The 23,769-nt window shown below is 39.3% G+C and overlaps 1 protein-coding gene across 1 annotated transcript in view; it reads left to right on the top strand.

Moving 5' to 3' along the window:
- Positions 1-23,769, top strand: part of CACHD1 (cache domain containing 1) — a 205,830-nt gene that overhangs the window by 76,669 nt on the left and 105,392 nt on the right. Inside the window, exon 2 of the mRNA XM_028102467.1 lies at positions 6,340-6,402. Coding sequence (XP_027958268.1) covers positions 6,340-6,402 — 63 coding nt within the window. The remainder of the gene's footprint in view (positions 1-6,339; positions 6,403-23,769) is intronic.

Raw genomic sequence — 23,769 nt, 5'->3', positions numbered from 1 at the left:
TTTGGCCACAATTCCTAGAATCCTAGGAAGAGATCCAGAGCTGAATGAAGCTATTAGTGAACTGTCAGCCACATTGGCTTGCAACAGAGACCTGTAAACATCAAGAGAATAAGCCTTTGAATAAGAATTCAGTCCTGCATTTTCTTAGCAAAGATCAGGGAGGGGGACCAACAGAAAGTCACTAGGCTTGTAGAGGTATTTATTTCTTCACTGTGCTGTTGTGCTGTACCATTCATTTCAATATCTAAGATTTGGCAGTGCTGTTGGAGGCGTGAAGTGGAACCCACTGTCTGGACTGTGACCATCTTATTAAACACTCATGTAATTATTCATGTTCCAGCAAAGCGGGATTCTCTTGCCATCTGTTAAGTAGTCTCAATTAAATACATTTGGGAGGGAAGGAGATGGCAGGTAGGCGGAGGAGTGGGTCAAGTGGGGACAGAGAAGGATTAGGGTGCAGCCCTTAAGAGGTGGGGGGAAGTAGGCTATGCACCACATGTGCGCATGTGTACACGCACACACACAGCAGGATGTCCTTTTTCCCTCTCTTGCAGTAGAGGTGGGGGGAGGCATTACATTCAGTTGTTAACATGATTCTTTAATTTCTAACTTCATGAGTTGAACCTCCTCTTTGGAGTAGGAGGAGGAAGGCAGTGTTTAGGAAAATAACAGAATGCGCAAAGAGGAGAGGGGATCCAAGCTGGATGAAACTCAGATACCGACACCTTTTTTTTTTTTTCCTTGCTGATAAGTCAGGTTAGTATTGTACCACTGGATGGGAAGCTCAAGAACTGAGTAATGTTGCATACTTAGAATATGAGGGCACAATTAATATGTAGCCTCAGGGAAGGCTCAGGAGACCTTATCTGTGAATTGCTAGGTGACTCTCCAGTTGGTATAGTCCCAATTTCATCTGGATTACAGATTAGGTGTAACTTTTTGAGTATTTATAATAATCCAGTTAATAGATTCTTTTCCTTTTTAATGCATAAATAATTTTGAAAAGAGAGGAAACATTTTACTAGGGTGTATTTTAAGAGACTGCCAAGAATGTATGTTTAAAAGTAAACTTGAAGTATAATATACATACAGAAAAGTACACAGAGGTGTCTGATGAATTCTCGTAGAAGTGAAGACATCCTCGTAAGTGGCACCCAGATCAAGCAATGGAATGTTGTACCATCCTAGAAGCTGCCTCATGCCTTGTTCTGTTCATTCTCTCACAAAAGGTAACCACTATCCTGACTTCTGACAGGATAGATTAGTTTTGCCCGGTTTTGAATTTGCTGTAAATAGAATTATACATTTGCATTCTTTGTTTGTCTGCTTTCACTCAATGTTGTTTGTATCATCATGTTGATGCATGTTGCAATTGTGTGTTCATTCCCATCGCTGAACCTTTCATTGTGTGACTACACCACAATTTGTTCTATTGCTGATAGGCATTTGGATATTTTCCAGGTTGGGGCTCTTAGGAGTATCAGTGCTGCAGTGAACATTCTTAGGCTCCTCTTTTGATAAATATATGAACACATTTCTGCTCAGTGTATACCAAAGATGGGAAATGCTGGGTCATAGGATTTGCATATAATTAAGTTTAGAAGATACTGCTAGTTTTCCAATGTGTGTGTATTAATGAGAGAAAGGTCATTTTTGTCCAGAGTACCCCATTCTCATGAGCATAAAAATAAGATATCTTGTTTTCTTTTGGTTGTGGAAGTAAATTCAGTTGATAAAGAATTCAGTGAAATGTTTTTACTTAAAATAACTTCTTAAAACTCCACCCACTTTAATGCTCTTTTCACTTTACCATAAAACATATTTTTACTTATAGTATTTGAGAATGAGAAAGAGTAATGGGTGGGGGGTGGGCAGTATCTTTGCCTTTACTTCCAGGGATTCATATACCATGGGAGTTCCTTCAGATTCCCTCCAGGTTGTGCTCAAATTTTGAGAGTTCAAATTTCTGGAATTCCTTTTGTTCTCCAGGGAATTGGGATCACAGAAAGTGACAACTTGGAAAGAGAGTGCAGAATGCCTGTCCCGCACAGCATACCCTGACCCTGTCACTGTGAGCACATCATCCAAGAGGACCGGGCAATCTGACCTTTTGGGATTGTTCACTATTTTCCTGTTTTAGGACAACTTTTTCATTTTCATTGTTCAAGTCCCTCTAACAACCAAGAAACTCTTTACACTGAGGTCACCAAAATGTCAGCTAGGTATACCATTTGGAATGCCTGGCTCTCAAATTAAAAACACCTCCCTCCCACCCCCAGAACCCTGTATTCTATTCCCTTCACAGCTTCACATAGCAGGAGAAAGTAATAAAAAATAAGACCTTTGTCTGGGACTCTGAATCACTCCAGACGTTGGTGATATATATATTGACACTGGATACATATATTATTATGCCAGCACATTATATTTTGCTTAAAATAGTAGAAAAAAATCCCCAGTAGGCCTTTTTATCTATATGTAGGTGTTGGGATTCCTAGATTATCCTGAACAAAAAGGTGATGTGAACACATTTAATAGCTTTGCTAAATTCAATGCTTGTTTTTAACTTAAGACCTGGGTTCAGAGCTCAGCACTTGAATTTTTTTTTCTTTTTTTTTTTTTTTTTTTTTTTTTTTTACCTATGGTACATTTTCTAATGCTTGAACTGTCGCTTTCAGTCTGTGAAATTGGTTTCAGATCTTTGCCCTGCCTGCCCCATAGGGTTGCTATGGGGATCAAATGTGATCATTTATGTGAAATTGTAAATTATAAAAGTACTAATAAGCCCAAGCCTTTGAAAGCTGGGCTTAGCAGACCCTGCATTCTAAGCTAGACGGTTACTGTCCATTGACCTAGAGCGTAGGGGAACTCCCTCTGTACCTTGAGATGTGTGCGCACACAAGCCTGAACTTTTAACCTTGCACCAGACAGGACTGGCTGACCTATTGAGTCCTGAGTTACTTGTCTAGATTCTCCCGGCCCCTAACAGCCTTCCCCTGCATGGGGAAGGAGAGGGACAAAAACTGTTTGGTGAGAGCCCCAAACTATTACCCTTGCAGGTGATTTCACTTTGTGGGGTAGTTAGAGGGCTGTAGAAAGTAGGTAGCCTACAGAGTCACTACTGTTCATATACAAAATTTTTTTAAATTTTCTTTTATCCACCTACATTCATTAAGTACAGAGAATATAAAAATGCTTATAGGCCATAAAAAGATCTGCATGAAAGTATTAGCAATGTTTATTCATAATTGTTAAAGTAATAAATGAGTAAAACAGGGACTGAAACACAGCCTTGTGAACACCTCCCAACATCTATTCCTTATTACTAGTGAAGAATTCACTTTTATTTTAACCAAAAAAAAAAAAAAAAAGACATTCTTAAGTTTGGCCCTTGGTAGGTGTTGACTTGAGCAAGGTGGATCTGGTGTGCTTCCCAGGGCTATTTCGTGCATTGTTCCATCAGGCACCTTCCAGGACAGGCCAGATGACATATCAACTGGAAGATGATTGTCAGAAATGAGAAATTGACCACACTTATCAAGATCTGGAGATACTACATGAATTATGTTAATTTTCAGTCAGTGTTCTCGTTGGTACTGAGCAGGTTTTTTTTTTTTTTTAATTCCCAATTCCATTTTTTAAAAAAGATTTTATTTATTAAGAGAGAGTGCACATGAGCCAGAGAGAGCAGGAGCAGAGGGAGAGGGAGAAGCAGACTCCCCACTGAGCAGGGAGCCCAACATGGGGCTCGATCCCAGGACCCAGGATCATGACCTGAGCCGAAGGCAGTCGCTTAACTGACTGAGCCACCCAGGCGCCTCCCTGAGCAGGTTTTGAATATCAAATAGTATAAAAATATGGAATATGGTCTGGGAAGTAGATGGCAGTGACCCAGATTCCAAAAATGTTATAATCTATTAAACTAAGGTGTTCACCAGAAAACTGAGAACTTAAAATTGTAGGAATGGAGGTCTACAGGTTCCTAATCCCTTTTTCAAAATGGGATCTGTCTTAGGATTCAGAATCCTGATGCCCCGTAATGAAAAAACATTGCCAGTGAGATCTCGAACAGAACCAAATAATCAGATGCATTAATTAATATATCTGCATCAGAACTAATGAACATACACATTAAATGGTTTAATAAAGGCTATAAGTACACATCAGTTGGAGTTAGGATTTATAGCCTAATAAATTCAGATCATGTCCTATTTTGCTAACAAATGTGTTATGTGAAACTTTTGATTTTTAGAGCCTTTTGAATTTTGGAAAGACACGTAAGGGACTGTTGATCTGCATTATGTTTGGGTATTAGTTCCTAACAGAAGTGGGTTTTTTGTTTTGTTTTTAAATATGTCAGGCAGGCATGTGGCAAATTCTCGTGAGACAATAGAGTTAGGAGCACCAGATCTGAAGTCTGCCTGGGTTCCAATTCCAGCCTTGCCAAGTGACTCTGGGTAAGATCATTAACTTCCCAAGGTAGGAGTTTTTCATCTTTGGAGCTGCAGCAATTCCCTTATAAAGATGGAATAGGATATGCACACAAAGGTACAATATGTGCATGGCATTAGATACTCGACAGACCTGCTTGTTTTCTCCTCTGTATAATGGACATAGTAGTGCCTGTCACGAAGATGCTTTAGGAGACATTTTTAAATAAAAAAATACACGCTAAGAATAATGTCTGCCCATAGTAAGCATTCATTACACAGTAGCCAATATCATTATTATTAGCACTATTATTTTTTTTTAAAGATTTTATTTGGCAGAGAGAGACACAGGGAGAGAGGGAACACAAGCAGGGGGAGTGGGAGAGGGAGAAGCAGGCTTCCTGCTGAGCAGGGAGCCCGATGCGGGGCTCAATCCCTGGACGCTGGGACCATGACCCAAGCCGAAGGCAGACGCTTAACGACTGAGCCACCCAGGCGCCCCTATTAGCCCTATTATTAAAAATATGTACCTTTCCTATCACAGTCATTTTTTTTTCAAGATTTATTTATTTGGGGGGGGGGCAAAGGGAGAAGGAGAAAGAAACTTAAGCAGACTCTGTGCTGAGCACAGAGCCGGACGCAAGGGCTGGAGATGGCGACCGGAGCCAAAACCAAGAGTTGGCCCGTTAACCAACTGCACCACCCAGGCGCCCCTCAACAGAGTCTGTTTTAGGAAGGAAAGGGAAAATTAACATCTGTTGGATGAATGAGTGGTGTATTGTAAAATTATGATAATTCATAATTAGAATTTTCCAGACTGTAATTCCATCCCATTCTGTCACAATCCTCCCCCCACCCCCAGCACCTTATCTTTCCCCATTTGCACAGTACTTGGTAAACTTGGTCCTTGCCTTCCTCACCACAACCATGCAGGTGTGTTAGACTGTTCTGGAAGCTGTCCCAGATGCTGACAAGCCCTTGGCAGTAGGATAGAAAGGGAAAAGGGAAGTTTTGGCTGACATCTCCAGGTCTGACTCCTTGCTCATCGGGAGAGTTCCAGTGGTATCTTTAAAGTTTTAGGATAAATGATAGGGCCCCTGCTCTTTTTTTGTGTCTCTAACAGATAAGTATCTTGGATTCTAATTTCCTTAGTTTGTTATATATGAATCTCTTGTGATCAGTAATGGGTAGGGTTTGGTAAAGTCGTAAGTCTGCAGGGATGTTTTAAATGCAGGCAACGTACAGAGGGGGTGGGTACTAGCTAGGCGGAGAGCAGTGGAAGAATGTGTGTGCTTGTGTGTCACAGTTTGGACTAATGTCTTGGCATGGCTGTCCCATTTCCTGACATGTAAGAACTGGATCTTAAGGCCGCACATATTTGGCAAGCCCTATTATGTTACCTTCCCAAGGGAGTGCTTGGGTAATGAAGGTGATAGATAATATTGGGTAGGTACTGGTGGGACCAGGGACATGAGAGAATATGGAAAGAATCCCTTTTAAAATATCTTTATTGCATTAGATTTTAGTGTCTGTAAACAATTACAGCATTCAGGGAGTGCAGAATTTAAATGAGAAACACAACTTTGTCAGATTATACCACTTGGATAAAATGGCATGGGCTCCGGAAATCTATAATTAAATGTATTTTTGAAAATGAAAAATATGGTGAAACATCTGGTTTATTTCACTACAGGAGTGCCTGGGCATTTGCTTATATAAGTGTGATTGACTTTGGCTGATATGTGGATTTCTCTGTGTAAAATAACAGTATTTTAATTAAATTTTTTCTGCTTGATTCTATTTGTGTTGTAAACAAATTATTCACGCACGCACACACACGCACGCTCATTAGAAAATGGCTGTCTTCCTTAGAAAATCTAATGTTTGTTCATTTTTCTTTTTCTTCCAGCGGATATTCAACTCCTTTGTTTACACTGAGAAAATCTCAAATGGAGAAAGTGAAGTACAGCAGGTAAGAGGTTATTTACAACTTGACCTTCTCTTTGTCTTGCTTTTGGAAATGGCTTCACTACTCTTTGCAGGCCATCTCCACGTGAGGTTTCGTGCAGTTCGGTGTAGGATTTCATCTATGTCTTAAGCATAACGGTGACAACCTCAGACTTGAAGTTCTTGTAGGCCATTGAAATAATGGTACTGGGGATTTTTTTTTTTGCTATTTGTGTTATACGTTGGAAGTATGATTTGATTCCTCTTCGTTGTGAAGATTCCTGAACTGACCCAAATTTAAAAATATTAGAAATTATTTCATCTGATACTGGAAGTGCCCAGGCTTTGGAATCAGACCAACCCAGGTCAAATTCTGGTTTTCTCACTTATTCCATGACCCCCTTAGCCTTTTTGATCTGGTGTTTCTCGGTTTTAAACAAGGTGAATACAATATCTCCTTTATGAGATAGAATTAAATGAAGTAATGTCAAGATAATTGAGAACAAATGAAATCTTTTATTTGGAAGATTCAGGCATAGAAGCAGCTCAGTGGATATTGGCCTCTTTTGTTCTTTAATTTTTCTTTCCTCTTGTATTCTTCGTTTGCTTCTTTCCTTCCATCTCCTTTCAATGGTGTGTGGGGTCAAAAAGTTCCGAGGCCAGATTCTATTTACTTTATTTATAGCTACCTTCAAATGGACTGCTTCCTAAAGTAAAACATAGTGTTGGTGAACTTGGTCATAAATAATTGATCTGTGCTTGAAAAGAAGGGTGGTAAAGAGGATTCTGGGTTTTAATTTCACTAATCCACCAACCTCATTACACTGTGTGACCGTCAACTGGTAATTTGAAGCGAGGTTGGAAACTTAGGTAAAAAACAGAACCAAGCTAAAAACCAGAGTGTAGCAGAGTGCTTCCACAGAATAAAAAGATAACTATAGTAAAACACACAATAATTGAAACTCTCTGAGATGCTGCCTTTATTTTATTCATGGAAAACAGTTTGACTTGATCTGAACTAAAGAAGTGCTATACAAGAGACAAAAAGCTTTGCAAGTGTCATTAGAGTGAAGTTATTTATGGGATAGTTATTTATTTATAATAAATTACTGTGGTTTGATTTTGAAGTTCAGCATTTCCTGTGTATAGACCTTAAAATGTTTTATTGGTTTCTGCAGGTTAAATTTAGAGGATGTAAGCACTTAGGTATGTACTCTTTTTCTTAGCTTTAGATATTTTTAAAAACTAATGACCTCAAATTACAGTGAGTATGATGTGGTTTGCTGTATCGAGTCTTCTCTTAATAATTCCTGTCTTATTTTTATTCCAGCAAACTGAGAAGTGCTTTTAAGGTCATGAAATTTAAAAGGGTTTTTATGGGAGGGAAGATTTCTACACAAAGCCTGTTGGAGGAAACTTTCTGAGAGACCAAAGGCCACTTGATAACATTTTAAAGAAACTGACCCAGGGATATCAGCTTTGTTGCTTTCCTTGAAGTAACAGATACAAGTTCTTCCTTCAGCTGTTTTCAAATGTGAAACTTGTTTTGTTTTCCCAGACTGATGTCATTGCTTTATTTTTCAAGCTGTGCACAAGTTTGGAAACCTTTAATAATTTTTTAAAATTATAGCAATTGATTGAGCACAAATAGAACACTGGTGCTTATCACATTGAATTTTTGTTCTCCAAATAACCTTGAAGGAAAGATACCCTTATTACAGATAAGCAAACTGAAGCTCCAAGAGATAAAATAAGTTACCTGTAGCCTCATGACTGTTACCTTGGCTAGTTTTCAAAATAAGTTTGACACAAATTTTATATATGTGTATATATGTATATTTTATTTTAAGAGTTCATTTTTAAAATTTGTATTTTCAATTCAAAACAGCTTCTGCTAAGCTTTTTTTTTTTTTTTTTTTTGGTATCTGAGTAATTCAAATGAGTTATCACGTAGTTCTGTGTTTCCCCTCCCTGTTTGTGAAAAAGTTGACCCAGAATGTACTTTTAGCCTTCCTGTAATCTCTCCAGTTTGCCCTCTGGAAGAACCCTGAACAAATAGATCTTATGCCTCTTTTGCATCCAGTAGGTGGAGATAATTATCATGTCGTCGGTATTATAAGAACAATCATAACTGCTTATAAGATTTGCTTGATAAGTCAAAACAGGCTAGTTATTCAAAGTAGATTATTGACCTGTATACTCCATTTTAGCCCACAGCCTTTAACGGACCACTTCAGGTTTTGGTATATTTTGCAGGATCTGGAATCCGGATCAGGAAACTTGAGTTTTCGATCCGTCGTTCCTCCACTGGGGGTAATGAAAACTAGAGCCTCATGGTTTCTCACCCCCCCACCTTACTAATCAAATCTTATTGAGATTTGGATCTGACTTGTGCATACTATATAAGTTGGCAGTAAATCTAATGTGCTGTTAATATCTTCTGGTTAGGGGAGCAAAGTAATTAAAACTAATAAAAAACATTTTGTGATTCTTGACTCTTACCACAAAACTCTCTATGGTATAGACTTTGCTTTGCTTTTTCTAATTATTTCTTTTAAATTAACCTTCAGAGTGTGATTCTAGATGCCTAACAATGTGTTTTAAATCTTTAATTAGTTCAGTATCTGTAGTTTCACTGCCAAAAATCTATGGCAACAGCCTCAGGAAACTAAAAATCCTATGCACACATTCTTATGTGGAGCATTTCCCATAGACTACGTTTTTTAAAAACTTTGAGAAATGAAGTTGTACGAGCACATAAAGCCATTATATGAAATTGAACTCTAATCAAGAAAAATAAATTTTTGATCAAGTGCCCCAAAGAGAGCAAAACATCGTCCATAAAACACAAAGCAATGAAGAAGAAACAAAAGGAGAAACAGCCTCTTGGAGCACTTAATTGGATCACTAAAGAAACCAGAGGCACCTTGGACATGTTTCAAGAGTTTGGTCTAACTTTTTCACAAATGCTCTAATAATTATTTAGGTTAATCATTTGTTTAATGAAATAGCAAACCTATTTCCATCATGCACTGTTTCATAAATTATTGATGGCAGTGGCTTATTTTAGAAGACTTCAGAATTCTTTTGGAACAGGCATAGTAAGAGCAACATGTATGTGTTCAGTGTACCTGACCTTGGGCCAATGTGCCTGACCTTGGGCCAAGTACTCCTTTCTTAATCCGTTTTTCTCTCTTCAGGATCCTATTCTTCAGCATGTAAACATGCTATTCTCCTGTCTTAAGCATAAACAAACCCTTGACCCTGCTTCCTCCTCTGTGTACTGCCCCATTTTTTCTTTCCCTTTGAAGCACAAACCATCACAAGGTGTCTATATTCCCTAGATCCAGTTCTCCCATTCTTAAACTTTCTCCAGCCCCACAGTCCCACAAAACTGCTCTCTTCAAGGTCACCAGTGATGCCCACTTTGCTAAATTCTGGGTCCTCATTGTATTTGATTAACGTCAGTATGAAGAAGTTGATCCTTTCTGTTGTGTTGATAAACTTACCTGGCTTGGCCCTGCAGGACCGCACACTTGCCTCCTTGCTGTTTCTTGGCATATTCCTGCCTTTTAGGGCTTTGCACTGGTGCTGTTCAGACATACGTCCCCTAGGGCCTTCACCTGCTCCAGGTCTTTCCTCAGAAGTCACTTGCTGAAAGAGGTGACCACCATATTTTAAAATGCAACCCACCCTGCCTGCCAAACTCCTGATTTCCCTTCACCTTGTTCTACTCCCGCCGACCTTATTACTTACCACTTTGTGGTTTTAGGGTATTTGCTTTATAAATCTAGTTTGGAAACATTTCCTTGTCCTTTTCTTTCAAAAAGAGTATATAACATTGGTGGTATCCTTCCTTTGATGTTTGGTAGAATATACCCGGGATGCCATCTGGACTTGGAGCACTCTTTGTGGGCAGGTTTTTGATCATCAGTTTCTTTAATAGCTGTAGGTCTTTGGGTTTTGTGGGTGGAGTTGAGGGGTGGGAGGTGTAGTTTTTTTTTTCTCCTCAGATTTTCTTGTGTTGTATCAATTTTAGTAAGTGGATTTTTTTTCAAGAAATTTGTCTTTTTCATCTAAGTTGTCAAATTTGTTGGCATAAAAGTGTTTAGAATATTTTGTTATCTTTTTAATACCTGTAGGCTAAAAGAAGAACGTAAAGAAAAATCAGTAAAACCAAATGCTGGTTCTTTGGAAAAATCTGTTAAAAGGATAAATGAGACTGACAGAGAATGAGAGAACAAATGGCAAAGTAAATTGGTGATGACCAAGTTTTTAAAACTTGGCCTCATTAATTTTTTCCACTTTCTGTTTCACAGATTTAAGCTCTTCATTATTTCTTTCCTTGTGTGTTAGGTTAATTTTGGTCTTCCTCTTCTTAAATTGGAATTTTAGCCCTTTTTTTTTTTTTTTTTTTACACCTTTCTGTTTTTCAAATAGAGGCACTTGACACTATGAACTGTCCTCTAAGCGCTGCTTTTGTCATCCCACAAAGATTGAGATCATGGTTTTCTTATAGTTCAATTTTTAAAATATTTTCTAACTTCTTTTTTGACCCATGGATTACTTTATAGTGTGTTGTCCAATTTCCAAAACATTTGGGGTTTTCTTAGCTATTGTTACTAATTCCTAATTTAATTTCACTGTGATCAGAGAATATATTCTATGATTTCAGTCTTTCTTAATTTATTGAAACGGGTTTTATGGCCTAATATATGATTTATTTTGGTGAATATACCATGTAAACTTGAAAAGAACGTGTATTCTTCAGTTGCCGACTGTTAGGTTCTTTATATACTCATTAAGATTAAGCAGGTTGATAATTCAGATCATTTATTTTGGAGCTGATTTTTATTTTGTCTAATTCCATCATTGCTAAGAGGGTTGTTAATATCTGTATTGGTGGAGTTGTATAATTTTTCCTTTAATTCTGCCCATTTTTGCCTCCTATAGTTTGAGGCTTCATTACCGGGCATGTATGCATTTAAAATTGTTTGGTCTTCCTGATGAGTTGGGGTTTTTTTGTTTTTGTTTTTGTTTTTTAAAGATTTTATTTATTTATTCAACAGAGAGAGACAGCGAGAGAGGGAACACAAACAGGGGGAGTGGGAGAGGGAGAAGCAGGCTTCCTGCTGAGCAAGAAGCCCGATGCAGGGCTTGATCCCAGGACCCTGGGATCAGGACCTGAGCCGAAGGCAGACGCCTACCGACTAAGCCACCCAGGTGCCCTCTGATGAGTTGTTTTTGACATTATAGAATGTTCTTTATGTCTGGTTACAGTGGTCTTTCCTTGAAGTTTGTTTAAGCTGATATTATACAGCCACTCCAGCCTTTCTATGCTTACTATTTGCACCATGTCTTTTCATAAGCATTTACTTTCAGTGTCTCCATTGTTAACAGTGTATCTTTTGTAGACAGAATATAGTTGAGGCTTTTTTATCTGACAATTTTGGTCTTTTTTTTCCTTTTATAAATATTGTTTTTATCATGTTATGTTAATCACCATACAGTACCTCATTAGTTTTTGATGTAGTGTTCCATGATTCATTGTTTGCATATAACACCCAGTGCTCCATGCAGTATGTGCCCTCTTTAATACCCATCACCAGGTTAACCCATCCCCCCACCCCCCTCCGACAATTTTGGTCTTTCAATTGGGAGTATTTACCTTGATTGTTGGATTTGGGTCAACTGTTTTTCATTTTCTTCTCTTTTAGTTCCTCCCCCCCTTTTGAATTTTTGATGTTTTTTGGGGAATTTCATATTAATCTATTTTAGTTTTTTTAATCTATATTTCTCTACTTATTTTTAGATTTATGCTCTATAAATTACAATATACAACCTTAACTTATTACAGTCTATTCTATTTGGAGTTTAATATTCTATCAATTCATATAAAAACTAGAACCCTCAGCCTTATAGGTCCATTTTCCCACTACTGTCCTTCATGCTAGAGTTCTGTCTATTGTAAACTGCACAAGAGAATGTTAGACTTTGCTTTAAATTGTCCTATGAATTTAATAAAAGAAAAATAAATGTTGGATACTTGCCATTTCCAATAAGCTTCATTTCTTTCCAAAGATAATCAACTGATAATCTAAAAACTTCTTTTCATATTTAGTTGTAGTGAAGATTTTCTGGTGACAAAGTCTCTTTCTCATTCTTGTGCTCAGAAAATGTCTCTATTTGCCTTTACTCTTAAAAGATATTTTCGCTTGACACTGAATTCTACACTGACTTCTTTTAATCTTTTAATGCATAAATGATCCACTGTGTACTGGACTCCACTTCTGATAAGTCCATAAAAGTTGTTGCGGTCTATATTATCATTGCCCCACCCACACTCCATGGATGCTTTCACAGTTTTTCCCTCTTTGGTTTTCAGCAGTTTGACTATAACTGTCTAAACTTATCAGTCTTTATTTATCCTCCCTGGTGTGTTTTGAGCTTTCTGAGTCTATAAATGTCTGGTCTTTCTCAGTCAAATTTGGGGACTTTTTGATCATTACTTCCTCAAATATTTTTTTCTGCCTCATTCTCTTTCCTCCTGCTGGGACTTTGATTACATATATGCTAGGTCTTTTGATATTTTACGAGTTCCTGAGATAATGCCGCCTCCTTTAAAAATTATTTTCCCCTCTGACCTTCAGATTAGATCATTTTTATTGATCTAGAATAGAAGTTTACTCCTAGTGTCTCAGCCTGCTTTGAACTCCACAGATAGATTTTTTAAAACTTCAGTATCCTGTATTCAAACTCCAGGATTTCCATTTGTTTCTTTCTAATAGAGTATTTTTCTAAGATTTTTTTCATTCATTTCAAGCATGTTTTCCTTTGTATCCTTGAGCATAGTTATGATAGCCGCTTTAGAATCCTGTCTGCAGGTTCTAACATATGCAAATATTTGAACTTGACTTTTGTTGATTCTTTACTCTTGGAAATTGGTCACACTGTGTTTTCTTCTGTCAAAAAAAATTTGGATTGTACTCTGGAGACTGTGGAAAAACTTTGGATTCTATTATCTTCCTGTGAGGAGAGTTGATTGTTTTGGCAGGCAATTAGGTTGATTGGATGCAAACTGCTAGTCTGTTTCTTGTGTTTCAAAACACTCTAGTATTTAAAATACATTCTGGTAGAAGTCTGTAGTTTTTCTTAATTATTCTTAGGAATTGTTTTTTGATACTGACAATTCTATCTGCAAGATTTAAAATTTGATGTTTTATTTCACCAAATACCATTCGTTGGAGTACAGAAAAGGAGAAGCGTATTGGTTTTACAAGAACTTAGTGCTTAGCATGTGCTAGTCCTCCAAATTTTTCTTGTACCTTGGTAAAAATTCAAGTCCCCAGTCATGAGGAATTTGGACCAGGTCAAAGCAATGGATTAGAATCCATCTAAAAATTAGTATCTAGATCATGCACAAAATTCTATCCCTATATTCAGAGGAGAAGAAAAATACTTTGTAGCAGAACAAACACAAAATAGTTCTTTCTTCAAAGAGATTATGAATAGAAGTAGTCAATCTTAGATGATACTTCCTACACTAAATAATCAGTTGCAAGTAGTGTGATGTTTCAGAATTTTAGAATTGGGACCTCTGAGACCATGGGTATAAGGCCAGAAAGGTTAGGAAACTTTACTCTTTGGGACAGCCTCCTTGTAGTGTTGCTTGGGATGGAGAACTAAAGAGCCTCATCCTTTGATATGGAAAACTTGAGCTCTATGCAGGTTTTATCATTTATAATCTATTTGATTTTTGGCATGATACTGAACCTTTTAGTGTCTGCATCCGTTTTATTTATAAAATGGGGGTGACAGTCTATCTTGCAAGATTGCTTAAAAAGTTACATGACTAGCAGACTAGACGTTTCAGTATTTTGTGTTGTGCTTTCAGAATACAAAAGGATGGTCGAGAGTGCATAGAAGAGTAGAGTGAGAAGATTGCTATTCTTAGTGTGTTATTTAATCCTCTTAGGTAAGGCCTGTAAGAAAAGATCTGTGAATTTTAGAGAATTTCCAGGAGAGAATGATCACAGAAAGACCCTGGAAGGGACTAGTGGGAGCTCTAAGTAGAAGCCATGCTAGTTGAGAAATGAGAGGCTGGACATGGGATTTATATCGGCTTTGCATTTGTATTACTTCTGTATTTCTATTACCAGAAACTCTTCACTGTAGGAAAATCTGGTTGTGTTGTTGAACTGTGCACTGCACCACAGGGAGAAAGGGACAGTGGTGGACAACAAGAGGAGGTGTGGAAGTGCCAAGCACTTGGGAATCATGTCTTTGAATTCTGGCTCCCTATGCCCGGTACTAGGTAGGCATTTAGCAAATATTTGTTGAAAAAAGTGTCTAGAGATACTCTGAGCCTCAATTTCCAGAATCTGGATTTATTTTGGGTTGCCCTGCCAAGCATAACCTAGTGTGGTAGTAGCCTGAAGGCTCTCATTTTGTTTATAATTACCTAGTTAAGTATGTTCAAGGCTCAGACTTGTCCAGAGTAGAGGAATCCTGGAGGTGGTGTAGATGGATTCCATTCTTTGCCTCTAACCTTTCCCCCACCTGTCCCTGGGGGATTTATTTAGGCTGAGCCCTGGTTTAGTTCACCCACTTAACTGAAATCTACACTTGGCTCTGTGTTTGTTGTAAGTGTTCATGAAATTTTTGTTGAATGAGTGAACAAAAGACACTGAATTGGTAGGAAGGTAAAAGAAAGGTTGAAAGCTAGTGAAGCCACCCAGAGGGAGAATTTGTAATGAATCAGCCAAGGCTCAGAGCAAACAGATGATTGTTCTCTCAAACCAGAGTCCTGGCAGATTGAGCTGGCTGTTTAGGTTTCAACCTTGATTGGAAGTTAATCTAGGTCTCTTTCAGCTCTTACTGTTCTTGGTCTGACTTTCCAAAAGAGAAGTTCATTTTTATCTTAGAAACCCTCTTCCTGGGGCGCCTGGGCGGCTCAGTCGTTAAGCATCTGCCTTCGGCTCAGGTCGTGATCCCAGGGTCCTGGGATCGAGCCCTGCATCGGGCTCCCTGCTCCGCGGGAAGCCTGCGTCTCCCTCTCCCACTCCCCCTGCTTGTGCTCCGTCTCTCTCGCTGGGTCTCTCTCTGTCAAATAAATCAATAAAATCTTTAAAAAAAAAAAAAAGCCCTCTTCCTGGCCTACTTATTCCTTGATCCATAAGATGGGATGGTGGTCTCCCATTTTGGAAAAAGTGTAGGTGAGAATGTGATAGTTGTAATATTTACGTGGCTCTTTATCTTTTAGTCTAGCCATGTGTATTTTCTCCTTTTATCCTCTTAGTGACATCGTGAAAAGTGCCCGTATCCTTACCCCACTTTCCATGTGAGAAAACTGTATCAGGGAGGTCATTATAAGTGGTAAAGTGACAAAGACAGAATTTTACTAGTTTTGTGTTTTCTTCACATTGTATTGGTTATGATAATAATTGGCATCATTTATTGACTATAAAGTACTGTCATTAAGTCTTATATAGCCACATGATTTCCCCGCCTTACATCCTTCAGACTTGCTTCAGTGTTCCTTCTCAGTGAGGCCCTCCTGGGCCACTCATTTATAAATTTTATTAATTGCACCCCTCTTTACTTCTTACCCCCATCTCTGTTTTATTTATAGCTTTATAATTTATCACCTAGGATGTGTGTATGCATTTATTTTTGTTTGTTGAATATACTTCCTTTTGGTGGTTGTTGCTGAATATATTTCCTAGTATAACCTGAGCTGTAAATGTCCACAGTAGCCAAACTATGGAAAGAGCCTAGATGTCCATCAACAGATGAGTGGATAAAGAAGATGTGGGTGTGTGTGTGTGTGTGTGTGTGTGTGTGTGTGTGTGTGTGTGTATCTTATGGTTTGTCTCCCTCTCTGGTTTCATCTTGTTCCATTTTCCCTCCCTTCCCCTATGATAGTCTGTCTTGTTTCTCAAATTTCTCCCATCAGTGAGATCATTTAATTGTCTTCCTCTGATTGACTTATTTCACTTAGCATAATACCCTCTAGTTCCAGCCATGTCGTTGCAAATGGCAAGACTTCATTTTTTGATGGCTGCGCATTGCATTTGAGCCATTTGAGAAACAAGACAGACTATCATAGGGGAAGGGAGGGAAAATGGAACAAGATGAAACCAGAGAGGGAGACAAACCATAAGAGACTCTTAAACTTAGGGAAACAAACTGAGGTTTGCTGGAGTGGTGGGGGGTGGGAGGGATGGGGTGGCTGGGTGATGGACATTGGGGAGGGCACATGCTATGGTGAGCACTATGAATCGTGTAAGACTGATGAATCACAGACCTGTACCCCTGAAACAAATAATACATTATATGTTAATAAAAAAATAAAATATCTTACTAATTATAAAAAAAATAGCTGTATGAGGGCAGAGCGAATTCATTCCTTGATGTGCCCTCAGTACCATGAAGAAGTATCTACATGTACTACATGGTAGGTACTCAGTAAATATTTGCTACATGAATTCATAATCCTCAAAACCAGCTCTTTAAGGTTTACTGATAAGGAAAATTATGCACAGGTAAATATCTTGTCCAGGGTCACCTTAGAGGTTAGAGAACTTGATTATGAATTCAAGTGAATTTAAATGCAATGCCTCCACGAGCTATTTTCAAACTTGTTTCCTAAGGTATGAGGGAAGTGTAGCAGAGGCTGTTGTAGAATGTAAGGACGAAGTTCTAGCATTTTTCTCTCCCTTTCTTCCTCTAACAATTCACCTTGCTTGTTTGATATATTAGAGTTTAGCATGAAGTTTTATTTTTTGAAGTGGTTTGTCACTTTACAAAAGATCTACAAATGATTATACTACATCATTCTGCTTTTCAAAAATAATCATGCAAGGTTGAGTTTGAATTTGTTTTAAAAGAAATGCAAAAACATTGTGATTAGGAGACACTCCTTAAACTTTGGGAGAGGTAAGAAAATATTAAATGTTCTTATAGCAGAGAGAAAACTTGTGGTATTTGTAGGTCCTCTAAAAATAAACTCCCAAGTGTAGGGACCATGTCAGAATAATGCTGTAGTGCTTTATAGATACTGGGAATGAATGCATAAACTAGAGTTTGATTTCTTGGAGGGGAGATTCTGAGCATACCTCTGGTAAGTGGTCGGCAGTTGACGAATTCAGCAAACATTTGTTGAGGACTTACTGTATACTTGGTATTGTAGGAAGAGAAACAAAGAGCTTATCCCAAGGACATAGTTAAGTCACAGGAGACATGTGTGCTTGTATTTGGTAGGTCTTGCTAATCTCTTGCAGGTGATGCCCTGAAGGACAGAAATGCCCTCTTTGGGAACGACTGACTGACTATATTTGTGAGACCGAATGGTGATCTGAGTAGATTATCGATCCCATCTGTTGTGGCGGTACTTTCCGTTCAAATTATGTATTTTTTCTACAATCCTACCAAATGGGGGATGGGTGCAAGAACTGGTAGGTACCTAGACACTGTTGCACTTGGGGAAAGATTATTTTACTTGATACGACAGTTGGTGTTCTTTTAACAAATGCTGCTTGATGTGAATTATCTCACTGAATTTTTACCACAAACCTGTTATACAAGTACAGTTCCTCTTCCCGTTTTAGATTTTAGGAAATTGAGACTCAACTATGAAATAATTCTGCCAAATCATTCTTGAGTTAGGTGATAGGACCAAGATTTTATTCAGTGTGGTCTGATGTTGCTTTTTATACTTCTTCTGCTGCCGGTTTTCTATAGGTCTTCAGTTTTTTAAAAGGAAGGTCATTTATTCTTTCCCGAGAGTATTACACATCAACCAAAGGAAGAAAGGAATATGTCTAAACATTTTAAGTACTGTGATAAACACTTAGCTGCTAAACAAGGAAAAGATTGAGTTTAAATGCTCAGTTGACACAGGTGAAACGCTGAACGGGGTGCCTTCTGGACTGTTAGTGACAAGCCTTTTAACTCTAATAAATCACAAGGATGTAACTTGAGCCTTATGAGGAAGAGCATTATATTACTAATGGATCATCCTGCAGGAACAGAAACAAGATATAAAAGTAAATGAAGTCTTTGACTCTTTTTTTCTTTTTCACCATTCATCATTATTCCGTTATGAACATAACCCTAAACAGTTGGTTATAATGTGTGCCATCATAGAATTTCTATTGAGCTTTTGCCTTTGTTTTGTTTTGTTGGTGGTGTTTTTTTGTAAATGAGTACCCCCTAAATAAGAACTCTTAGCTAATGGAGTAAGTGAAAACCTGCAGCTGTTGGGTTGGTACTCAGGATTAAAGTCTAACAGAGTTAGCTTCCTTTCTGTTACACACGGGTAGAACTTGGTTAACTCTTTGGCATTCTTAGTGTGGAACTGTGGTTGGTAAAGATTTTGTTAGTATAGTTTCCCTGGAGAATGTAGCAGACCCTTTTTTTTTTTTTTTTTGCTACCTCTCAGAACTCCTGGGTTCTCTCCCAGTATGAAGCTCTGACAATAATCTGAAATACTGAATACTGTCATTATTACTGAGTAATAATCAGGAACTGCTCAGCCAGCTTCTTGGGAGGGGGGAAAGCAAGATGGCTACCTGTCTTACTGTTTAATAAATAGCAATTTGGAATTTGAACTATTTATCTTGTTTATATTTTAAGGAAAAAATATATGCAGCATATGTTCCATATGCTTGTTTATATTTGAAAGTTAAAATATGGTTATACGCATGCATACATGCATGAAAGGTTTAATTCCTATACCAAATACAGGCTGGCTGACTTCAGGCATATGTATATTGTATGTTAGCCAATGTATGTGCCTCGTGTTGAGATAAGTGGAAATAATCCTGCTCACACATGCACACCCCTCTCCTGTATACTCACACATTTTATATAATGTACTTACTTTGAACACATAAAGATGCAGTACCTATTGTTTACAGATATGAATTCTGTGCACATATTTACAGTATTTATAACCCAGTGTTCATGTTTACATTTGTGTATGTATTCCTATCCCAGTGATAGAAAATGGAAATCTTTACCTCCCACCACCACCACACACTAATATTTAACGCTTATAAATTCTAGTTATAGGTTTTTTGTCGTTATTTTGGCAAAAAACCCAGAATAGTCCTTTTGCCCGGTCCCTTAATTCCCACACTTTGTGTTCCCACCGTTGGAGATGGAGCAAATGAAGGGGGGGGGCAGGTACTGTTTCTCCATCAACAAAGGCAGGGAGAAGGAAGTGTTGCAGGCATCACTGGAGAGTAGCTGGAGAGCAGTTCGGAGCCAGGAGCGGGAGGGTGAGGCCTTTGGGGCAGGGCGGGAAAAGAAATGTAAGCTCCCCCACCGTGACGTGTGCCTCTCCCTGCTCCAGCTTTTCACATAACCCTGCAGTCCATATGTGTGCAGATGCCGCCTTTCAGTAAAGCAGAACCTTGGAAAGTATGATCCTGGGCTTCCTACTCAAACTGCGTTTAACTAGAAGGGAATGGACTGAGTGTAAGTCTTCATTCTATAAGCCAGGAAGACTTCATCATGAGAAATGAACATTCCACTAAAAATGGAAACAATTAAGCCCATTATACACATGTTTCCAGTGTCTCTAGGTTGGATAGTGCTCAGAAATGCTGGGGAGGTGGTAGCAGCCAAGATTTCTCCAAATCCACCCAAAACTGCTCCTCCCACAGAAAGATATCCTCCAATCATCTACCCTGGCAGAATGCATACACAGAAACTCAACTCAGAGTGGATTTGAAAAGCTGATGAGACTCTTAAGAGCAGGGACCAGCTCATCCCTAGTACATTCCGGGGTGCAATAGGAAATACTTGTGGTAATGGTGTGAAGGAATTAATTGGCTGATAATATCAAGGGCTTCTGAATCAGCCAAACCCTTTGAAACTCTGGACCCATGAAGTAACACATTGATAAAAGTGGAATCTTACCAGGAGCTACAGCTTTAATATGAGAAGATGGGCAGGTCAGGATCATGCTAAAATAGCTGTTTATGGGTGTTTTCACTGGTTGTTACTTAAGCTGTCTTTAGTCCTTTTATATGCTGCAAAGTGCATGCTGGTTCTTCTGCAAACCCATGGAGAAGTGTCGCAGTCACATCCTCTGACCCCCATGTCAGGCACCCGCCCCTCCGGAGGAAGGTGTTAGCAGTGAATCGTATGCAAACAAACAGCCGATGGGGAGGGAGCAGGCATGCACCAGGTCTTCTGTTTGCAATCCTCCCTGTCATCAGATAGGGGATGAGAAGACCTTCCCAAATCCAACTGTGAGTTAGAGAATGATATCAGAGGCAGCTTGGCAAGGGAACACACAGAACAGTTCAGAGAAGGATATAATAAAATTGTTGTGGTTGAGACAAATACCCTCATTCCTCTGTTGGAAGCCACATGGGAAACATTACTGTTTTGTTGCTTCTAGCAAGTCTTAATAGCATTTCCCCCTAGCATCCAGGATTTGCACCTCATCTAAGTGGTCTGTGTGGGTGTTGTGGCTGTTTCCTAATTAAAACAACAACAACCACCACCACCTAGTACCTCCGTATCAGTACTTAGAGCTCTATACCTACATTGTAAAGGCCCCTGGATCTCAGAAGCTGCTTTGCCACTACTCCAATATCTTGAAACTGAAGCTAAGAAGTACCTTTTCCCTATCTATCGAGATAAGTATATTATAAGCTGGCTTCACTGTTGGAAGGTGGACCAGGAGAGAGTGCTCTCCTTCCTGAGGTTGTCACACGTACTCAAGACTCGGATGATTAGGGATATTCAAGGCCAGTCTTCAACCGCTGAAGAAATTGCATGTTTATAAGATGCTTTCTCTTGGGGCGCCTGGGTGACTCAATTGGTTAAGCATCTGCCTTCGGCTCAGGTCATGATCTCCAGGTCCTGGGATCAAGCCACTGTGTTGGGCTCCTTGCTCAGTGGGGAGTCTGCTTCTCCCTCTCTCTCTTTCAAATAACTAAATCTTCAAAAAAAAAAAAAAAAAAGATGCTTTCTCTTGTAGTGTTTTTTACCCATCGTTTTAAAGGGAATCTATGTTATGGGAGTTTGTTACCCCAAATATGAAATACACTGTGCATTGGGCTCTGTCTTGCACTGACTTATCATCTTAAAATGGAGGACGAGGAGAATCTCCTACTTACTGTACAGAGCTCTACAGTTCTAATACACATTAGAACTGTGTATTAATGAAGTCCTAAAATGTTATGTTCTGTTGTAAGGATAAGTTATTATTCAAAAGGAGGAAATGGAAACATCTTTTTTTTTCCCATGCTGTCTCAAGATTGTCTTCCCAAGAAATGGATTTACTAAGTCCTCGCCAGGTCAAGGGTAAGGAAGTGTTTAGTAGTAGAAGATTTTTGTTTCCCTGCCAGTATCCTCTTTCCACTTCATTGCTGAGCTAATTGACACTTGCTGGCAGGTGTTTGATCGATCTGCTCTCAAAGGGCCAGTGAAGAAGCCCTAAAACACTGGTCAGTTGGCCTGTAACTGGAGGTTAGCTCAGGTTTTGACTTTGATTTATACAGGAGACTTCCTGAGTCCTAGCAGCGTGCCAGGCTCTGGCCCAGGTTGCAGGGTTGGTTGGAGAGGAAATACTGTTTGCATTGGGTGTGGGGAAAATTGCAGGGTCTCAGAGCCCTCCCAGCTGATCCCCAGTTTCTCTAGTGGCCGTGGCCTCCCATTACTTGGAATGCTTCTAAAGTTACACCTCGTGTTGATAAGTTATGCGCAGATATTTGTACTCTAAATATGGGCTTTACAAACTAAGAGTAAAGGGCCTGAGTTTTCTTTCCTGTTCCATAATTGTGTCCTTCATATAGGTCACCAGAAAATTCCTAAATTCACAAACCCAAGCTATTTCTCCCCCTTTCCTCCCTGATTAATTTCTTATGCAAACTTATCTCCAAAGTTGTGAATTAAATGGAAGAGGTTAGTCCCTATGCTGTGGCTTCTGGTTCTCCCCCAAACCCCCATTTCTCAGCCTCTCGGTTCTTTCTAAGGTCAAGACTAGGCTGAACTTCTTGTTCCTCCTGAAGGAGCAGACTGTAAACTTTGAAGGCCTGAGGACTTGCTTATTTTGGTTTAAAGGAACCTCAGCTCAGGGGCTCCTATTACAGAATGAAGTGGGTTGAAGCCTGCCCTTCCCATTGTTTCTTTTGTTATGATCTGGTTGTTAAGGGGAGAGTGGGGTGAAAAACAGGGCAAGAGCCTATTGAGCCCTTGAGTTGATAACCTTGGCTTTCAGGAGGTTTGGGTGTGTGTTTCCATGACTCTCCTGAAATACCTAACACAAACTGCTGCCCAAAGCAAACCCCATTATAACCTTAAAAGCAAACCTGCATTTTGCTTAGAGAGAAGCTGCCGCTCTCACCGGTTTCCCAGAGCTCAGCCTCCTCTGGTTCTCTGGCATGTCAGCACTTGCCTTCTGTTTTTTCCATTGCACTCCTCCCCAGCTCGGCCACAGGGGCCCCACCTCTCACAGGATCAGGGTATGTGACCCTGGAGCCCAGACAGCCTTGCACATCAATCTTCCTGGTCCACCTGCAGTTCGTCTGTCAGCAAGCTGCCCTGCTTCTCCACTGGATGTGCTATTCCCACACATCCGTCAGACAACCCTGAAGCCTCTGGGCCACTGGAAAGTCAGACTGGCCCTATTCCATCTATACATCTTCATCTGTCTTGTGTTGTATCCTTGCCGGCCGCCATGCCCAGGCTCTGCTCTGAGTGATTTCACGAAGCCCAGACTCTAGTGGTCGATGAGCAGCCACCTCCCAACCATGGCCATGGGTCATCAGGATACCTTCTCTGAACTGGTGTTCTGTTTCTGGGCACAACTTATTCCAGAGCAGCTGGTACTACCCCTTAACATACTACCCAGGAGGCAGGTCAAGATAGGGAACTAGACAGGCCCGGAGTTTGATTGGCTTGAACCAGATGGGAGCACTAGTCTCATAGGTTATCTGCCCTTTCCTAGAACTGGAAGCAGATTTTTCCAATATTGCAAATAATGGTGTATGAGGGCAAATGAATACAGTGATGACCACTTTTAAGTCCTTTCTAGATGCTGGGCACTACATTAAATAAAAATGCATAGTACGGTGTTCAAGAACAAAGGTTTGATCTAATTATTTATTAGCTGCGTGACCTTGGGCAAATCTATCAGAACCATCTATTAAAAATAGCATATAGCAATTACTGAGAGCTGTTGGGAGAGTTAAAAGGCCTGATGTATAGTTGCTCTTTCAGAGTGCCCAGCACATGGCTGGCAATCAATAAGTGCTGAATTGTTATGCTACTGATTTGCCCGGGAAAACGGGATCCTTAAATAGGCAAAAAGGAACAATATGAAGCAGCATATGAAGGGTCCAAGTGGCAAGATCAAGGCAATTTTGGAAAA

The sequence above is a fragment of the Eumetopias jubatus genome, unplaced genomic scaffold (assembly GCF_037043125.1).
Source record: "Eumetopias jubatus isolate StellerSeaLion01/CBP00866 unplaced genomic scaffold, mEumJub1_p1.0 scaffold_4, whole genome shotgun sequence".
Lineage (NCBI taxonomy): Eukaryota > Metazoa > Chordata > Mammalia > Carnivora > Otariidae > Eumetopias > Eumetopias jubatus.
The sequence above is the reverse complement of the archived record's forward strand: the minus strand, read 5'-3'. Positions and strand labels throughout refer to the sequence as shown.